This window comes from Syngnathoides biaculeatus, chromosome 7 (genome assembly GCF_019802595.1).
Source record: "Syngnathoides biaculeatus isolate LvHL_M chromosome 7, ASM1980259v1, whole genome shotgun sequence".
NCBI lineage: Eukaryota > Metazoa > Chordata > Actinopteri > Syngnathiformes > Syngnathidae > Syngnathoides > Syngnathoides biaculeatus.
This window is the reverse complement of record NC_084646.1, coordinates 17,468,629-17,475,400: the sequence shown is the minus strand read 5'-3', so window position 1 is coordinate 17,475,400 and position 6,772 is coordinate 17,468,629. Positions and strand designations below refer to the sequence as shown.

Below are 6,772 nucleotides of genomic sequence, written 5' to 3'. Positions count from 1 at the left end.
GAAGATAAGCGGCTTGTGAAATCGATATGGGTAGATATGGATATGTATTATTAACAACTTTAAATAAATTTTCCATTTTAAATTAATTAATGTACGGTGAATAGTGCATGGTTATTATTATTATCATCATTATTATCATTGAAAGTAGTACATTGAAATATGTAACATTTTAGAGAATCGTTTTACCTTTTTATATTTACTTTATAATTTAATCGATTAATGAATTAAAATGTAATTAATCATGGGTAATACTTTTTGAGCATATTAACACTTAGAAAGAACAGTACAACGAATATTTCTTTATCTTCTATATCGATTTTTTTTTTTTTACCAACAATGTCATGGCTCATCTGTCAGGTTTTTTTTCATCAAACGTGGCCATGAGCACAAGTTTGCCCACCCAGTTCGAAAACAGTCTACTTGTGGTACCCGCCTATGACTGAAGAGGGCAGAAGTTGACATGACAGCCATAATCTGCCTTGAAACATTTTCAGAAGAAGACGGAGACAAATCGTGTGCTTCTAAATCTGAAACGCCGATTAAATATCTCAACCGTACGTTATCATAATGGTACGTAACCTAACGTTGTATTTCTATAAAATATAATACAACCTTGAAGGAAAAAAGTTGATAGCTAGTATGCAATTTAAACAGCTATTAGGGGCTGCAGGACACCAACGTTGACAACTACTCAGTGGTTGGCTAGTTAGCTGCGAAGTCGTAACACTCAAATATTTGGCTGATAGGGCTCCTTTTTCTAAAGAGTAAATGCCGAAAGGTTTTACTCACAGCTCATAACCATTGCCTCGTTAGAACTGCTTATTATGTATAAACAGATTCAGTAGTAGTATACTTTATAAATTGGTTTTAGTTACAATGTCGCGTGGACTAGAGCTGTTTTGTTTTACTTAAGTCAAATACTTATACTGCTACAACATGATGAAATAACGCTTGGAATATCCACGAATTTTAAATTTGTAAAAAAGGAATTTTGTTTTTTTTCCAGCTTCCTTTGTCCCTGCTGAAAACTGCCCAGAACCATCCAATGGTGAGACTGAAACGATTCCTGTGTAATATCGTGCATTAGCAATGAATGAAGAAAACCAGGAGCCGGTGCAGGTGGTTAGTCACATATATATTTTTTAACCTTTTCTCAACAGCTGGTGGAGCTAAAAAATGGCGAGACGTACAATGGCCACCTGGTCAGCTGTGACAACTGGATGAACATCAATTTGAGAGAAGTTATTTGCACCTCTCGGGTACTGCTTCCACTTCATTTGATTAATACTAAATGGCTTGTCAACGCAACTCCTCAAGATTTAAAGGACACTTTTTTTTTGACAATATAAAATGGAACCCATGTGTCTTTATCTTCTAATAATTTCTGACATGGTCTCATCAAAGATCAAGAATTGCAGGACACTTTTCACCACCCTATTTCTTGATAAAATTAGCACGCACCACATCATCCATATAATACTTGACCAATGTTTCATTACCATTAAGACTGGTGGTTGAACAGGCAAACAACCTTAGAGTGTGGAGGGGAAAAAAATCAGTCTGTAAATTAACAAAAAGTATTTTTACTCATGGGGCGACAGCAGCATACCATAATGTATGTATGTTGTTCATGGTGGTCATATTGCCAAACCCAAATAACCATCCCTAAAGCAGCAAATGCTTCACTGAGTAACCAATATATGATGCTAATCATAATCAATTGCTGTTAGCCAATACTAATCACTGCATCCCAAAACACATTGAACCTCTGCTTACCTTTTGATTTAATAGCAAGTGTCTCACACAATGGAGAAAGTTGGTGTGTGGGGCGGTTATTGTGCAATTATGTGGTCGGTCAAATGTGGGCCCAAAAATTAGAAAGCGTCTCACTTAAATGGATTTCAATAAATATGCAGGCTGTTTAATTTTGTACTTGGTAGGTGGACAGAGACCCCAGGGACCAACATTTTCTTGGCTAAGCAACTAAGTAATACATGAATGTTAAGTCGAGTAAATATTCCATACTATGTCCCCGTCAAGATTTGCATTAAGTGGTTCCTCGTAGTTGGTGCCGGCAACATTCAAATTCCAATTGGAATTGCTCATGGACGCACACTCTGTATATGACATTTCTTCACTCGTCTCTCACAGGATGGTGACAAGTTCTGGCGGATGCCCGAGTGCTACATCCGAGGGAGCACCATTAAGTATCTGCGAATCCCGGACGAGATCATCGACATGGTGAAGGAAGAGGTGGTGTCGAAGGGTCGCGGGCGGGGTGGCGCCCAGCATAACAAACAGCAGGCCAAAGGAAGAGGAGGAGTGGGCCGAGGTGAGCTTTACTTCTCCTGGATTTCCCTAGCTGGAATACACATGGCTGCTGCTACATATTACACATATCCACACTTCCATTGTCAGCTGTTCCCTTTTCATACATTTTCAGTGGTGCTTGAAAATATAACTACTAGATTGTGTATATACCACGGCCCCTGTGATTTTACTGTCTGAGAATTGACCATAATCTCAAGGTTTCAACTACCACCATGCATACATGGTGAGACCATCAACGCCACAATGTGCAAGCATCAAAATGTTTAGAAGGCATGTTTTGCATTTTCTTTGACTTTTTACCATATTAATTTTTAGGATGTTTGACAAAATGTTCAAACCCCAATTTTCAACTGTCTACGTCTTTTCTCAATTAAACAATTGTAAATGCCATTAATGTGTTCCAGCCTCCACCACAAAAAACAAAAAAAGTTTCAATGTGTTTTAATGAACACTAGCACTCCATAATGTTGCACTTTATGAAAACATAGAAACAAGGATTAAACAATTTTGTCTCTTATAGCATCAATTGAAACGCTATTGTGTTGCTGTTTCTGGTGTTCCCTCTTGGCCATGTGGGAGTAGTACAAGACGGACGGATATACCAGTCACTCACATTTGAAAAATGTACGGGTGTGGTCCACTAGTCATGCACACAAATATAAAGTTGTGGGTGTGTGTTCGTTTTGTAATTATGAGTGCATCGCTTTAAGAGTGGAGGAGGGCGATGTCAGGTAAACTAGGAAGTAGAAGTAGACTGAGCAGCAGCTTGTCATGTGCTTCTGTGTTTTGACAAAAAAAAAGACATCAGGCTTGGTTCACTGCGCTGGATCAGTGGCACAGCTTAGAGGGAACATTGGTCAAGACTACACAAAATAAGCGACAACTGTCAAAATCTATGTATGTCTACTCAGAAATTTTACACGTGTGATTTTTCATGCTCGACTGTGCAGCTTTGTGAGTGCGATGGTGCATATGTGCCCGTCAAATCACACTGACTGGATACACTGTTCATTGAGACATCTCAACTCCTAACAGCTCGTCATTACGGCACTAATAGTTGTTGTGCTTTGCAGAGGATAAAGAATATAACTGTTTTTCTACGTTGTGCTGCCCCATTTGACAGCTCAATTTCGAAAACCTCACAAGTGAAGTCACTCGTATTTCAATATGTCAATATGTTTTTATTCCTCCTTTCTTCAAAAATAGTCATTTTAGGGGCAGCTTGGTGGCACAGCTGGAAAGCGTTAGCATCAGTTCAGAGATCCCAGGTTCAATCTCGGACGGGTCTGTTTAGAGTTTGCATGTTCTCCCCGTGCCCGTGTTGATTTTCTCTCGGCACTCACGTCCTACCACATCCCAAAAATATGCAACATTAATTGGACACTCCAAATTGCCCCTAGGTGTGATTTTGAGTGCAGCTGTTTGTCTTGATGTGCCCTGGGATTGCCAGGCTGTCAGTTCAGGGTGTACTCTGCCTCCTGCCCGTGGACAGCTGGGAAAGGCTCCAGCATTCCCGCGTCTCTTGTGAGGATAAGCGGCTTGGAAAATGGATGGTCATTATAGGTGTTGAAAAAGTCCAAGGTGGAAACTGTTGCTCTACCCCCAATTGTCATGGTAACTAAGGCTGTACTCCACCCTAAAAACAAGCGGTTTCAACCAATGTGTGCCAAGTGGCACTTTAAGTATCTTCTATTTCTTTGCCCCCCGTGTATTTTGACCAAAGATTGTCAGAGATATTTTACCTCCTTTAAACTGTGACTTGATTTTGTTGAAACTGTGTATCCAGGAGGCTTGAAGTTTGTTGCATCACATCATACAATTGTTTATTAATCTATTGCAGGAGTACACTGTAACTTTGTAGTGCCTCATTATCCAAAATACATTGTTCTGGAAATGACATTTTTCCACACTAGCCTGTTTCGGTATTCATGGATCGTCCTTATCTGCCTCTTTTCCCACTAGGTGTGTTTGGCGGTCGAGGCAGAGGAATGAGCGGTCCCGGAAGGGGTCAGCAGCAGCCGGATAAGAAAGCAGGCAAACCACAGGGCATGAAGAACCAGCACTGACGTGTTGAATCAGCCACACACACACACACACAAGAGCCACTTCCTCAGCACTCAGACATTGAAGGAACAGTCAAATAGTCAGGATGAAACATGATGCCCTGGATCTTTTTTTTTTTTCCTTTTACTGCCAGGAAGATGGCATTTACGTTTTAGTCACAGTAGTTTGCAGTGACCTGGCAAGTTCATTTAGATGTTGTGGCAACAGGTTTAGTTTCTTTATATTCATAAAATGTCAGTCATGTGGTTCACTGAAATAAGCTTTTGGGTTCCTGTTGGTTGGTTTACAATTGTCTCTTTGAATAGAGTTTTACCAGAGTTGCAACTTGAGTTGCATAAATGTCCTTTTTTTTCCCCCTATGACTGGTCTTTACTTTTTTTATACTCTGACATTCTGTGGTTTTTCCAGCCCTTTATTTGACCTGCTGTGTCATGTTATCGGTAGATCGCAGCAGGTGAAGCAGCAAACTGACTGCCCCAATTGTGAACATTTTTGTTCAGGTATTTGATGAAGATTTGTGACTGAAAAAAAAAAAAAAAAATCCAAGATTCTCCTTCTGTTAATTCCATATTGTGTTGTGATGCTTGTTTTTTCTTTTGCCATCATAAAAGAGTGGTAATTTATGTACATGAAAACAAGTTTTTTTTTAATGTTGCATTGACTTAATCTTTTTAATTTGACAGATTAACAGAGTAATCTGCACCAGCACTATTTTGTCTGGAGCCTGACCTTTGTCCACCGTACCTACTGGAAGTGAAACTTTGTATGTCGTGTGGGGTGTGCCTGTGAAACAAAATGTGTGAGGCAAGAACTCAATCATGCCCCTTCACTCCAAAGGTCTTTCAAGTCATTCTTCCACACCAAACATCATATTTACCATAATGTTCGGGACCTTGATTGATGCCCAGGGCCACAACCATGCTTGAACAGAATTGTATTCCTTAAACGTTTTCCATCAACTAGGAAACCTAAAATGTCTTGGTAAACGAAGAACTAAAATGCAGGATAAACTAGGGAACCTTTTATACAGTAGAGGTTCGTTTGCCTGTGTTCAGTAGCCACTTATTGTGTAAATGTGACCATAAACACCAAGTGCACTCTTAATAGCACTAGCAACGGTTACACAGTGTCGGCCGACTGTGGACTGACACTACTTGGCGTAGACTCCAGCATCCTGTGGCCCTTTAAATAAGTAGTGTGGACAATAGATTGATGGGTGAGCTAAAACTAAGGTGTGAAGTACAATAAAATTTAATACGTGATGTTTGAAATGCTTCTATAACATACAGTACTTGCGTATGCCTTCCCTGTCTCTTACAGTTTTGCAAATACAATTCATCCTACAGGCAACTGATTATATTATTTCTCTGCATAGATTGTTATACTGTATTGTGAAATACAATAAAATAAACATTTTACATATACCACTATATTATCAGCATAAATTATATTGATAAACATTTTACTTGGAAGGAATACAATATACTGCACCTGCGGTTTACTTTCGTCATCCATCCACCAGGTGTCACGAAAGTTCCATCCTTTTCCCCCATCCATTTGTCGTATGGACTGTAATTTAGTCAATGAACTACCACTGTGGATAAGTGTTATTTGACCATTGCCTTCCATTTTTCAATTCAATGTTCTATTTTGTTACATTGCGGGTCAGAACGGAGCAGCTGGTAAAGAGTTGGCCTCACAGTTCTGAGGACCCGGGTTCGAACCCAGCCCCGCCTGTGTGGAGTTTGCATGTTCTCTCTGTGCTTGCATGGGTTATATCCGGACACTCCAATTTCCTCCCACATCCTAAAAACATGCAACATTAATTAACAAAGTCCAAATTGCCCCAAGGTTTGATTGTGAAGGCAACTGTTGTCAATCTACACGTTCCCTGCGATTGGCTGGCAACGAGTTCAGTTCGTGCCCGTTGACAGCTGGGATAGGCTCCAGCACTCCCCGCGACCCACGTGAGGATAAGTGGCAAAGAAAATAGATGGATGAAATTTATTACATTGCATTTTTGTAGATCAATCATGTAAAACCTATTTTTCGCGGGCCACACTTTAGTTATGGTTGGGCCGTTTTGACTGCAAACATATGCAGTATAAATGTACGATTGTCTCATATTCTCGCATATACTGGTACACAACAAAATGGTGGATAACTAATTTTGGAATCAGAGGCTAATTGGTAAGAAAAATGCGAGCAATATCTCAGAGTGACTAAAAATAAAGACAATTTGAAATTTTGGTATTTTATCAACAAAAAAAAAAATGTTGACTCATGATATGTTTTTGCAGGCCACATAAAAGGTGTGTCCCCCAGGCCTGGAGTGTGTTGTAGATCTTGAGAAAGCAGATGATAAAGTACTCAGACA

At 39.7% G+C, this 6,772-nt stretch overlaps 1 protein-coding gene across 1 annotated transcript; it reads left to right on the top strand.

The window, feature by feature from the left end:
• The first annotated feature begins 429 nt into the window (after window positions 1-429).
• Window positions 430-5,825, top strand: lsm4 (LSM4 homolog, U6 small nuclear RNA and mRNA degradation associated). Its single transcript, XM_061826178.1, has 5 exons — window positions 430-570; window positions 1,007-1,048; window positions 1,161-1,259; window positions 2,152-2,332; window positions 4,294-5,825. The coding sequence occupies exons 1-5, from the start codon at window positions 568-570 to the stop codon at window positions 4,395-4,397; spliced, it is 429 nt and encodes a 142-aa protein (XP_061682162.1). The 5' UTR covers window positions 430-567; the 3' UTR covers window positions 4,398-5,825.
• The last annotated feature ends 947 nt before the right edge of the window (window positions 5,826-6,772 follow it).

Bases quoted from the DNA above. Each gene is read 5' to 3' on its own strand.
- lsm4 (XM_061826178.1), top strand. The intron at 1,260-2,151 runs GTACTGCTTCCA...CGTCTCTCACAG, and splicing joins AAGTTATTTGCACCTCTCGG to GATGGTGACAAGTTCTGGCG. The intron at 2,333-4,293 runs GTGAGCTTTACT...TTTTCCCACTAG, and splicing joins AAGAGGAGGAGTGGGCCGAG to GTGTGTTTGGCGGTCGAGGC.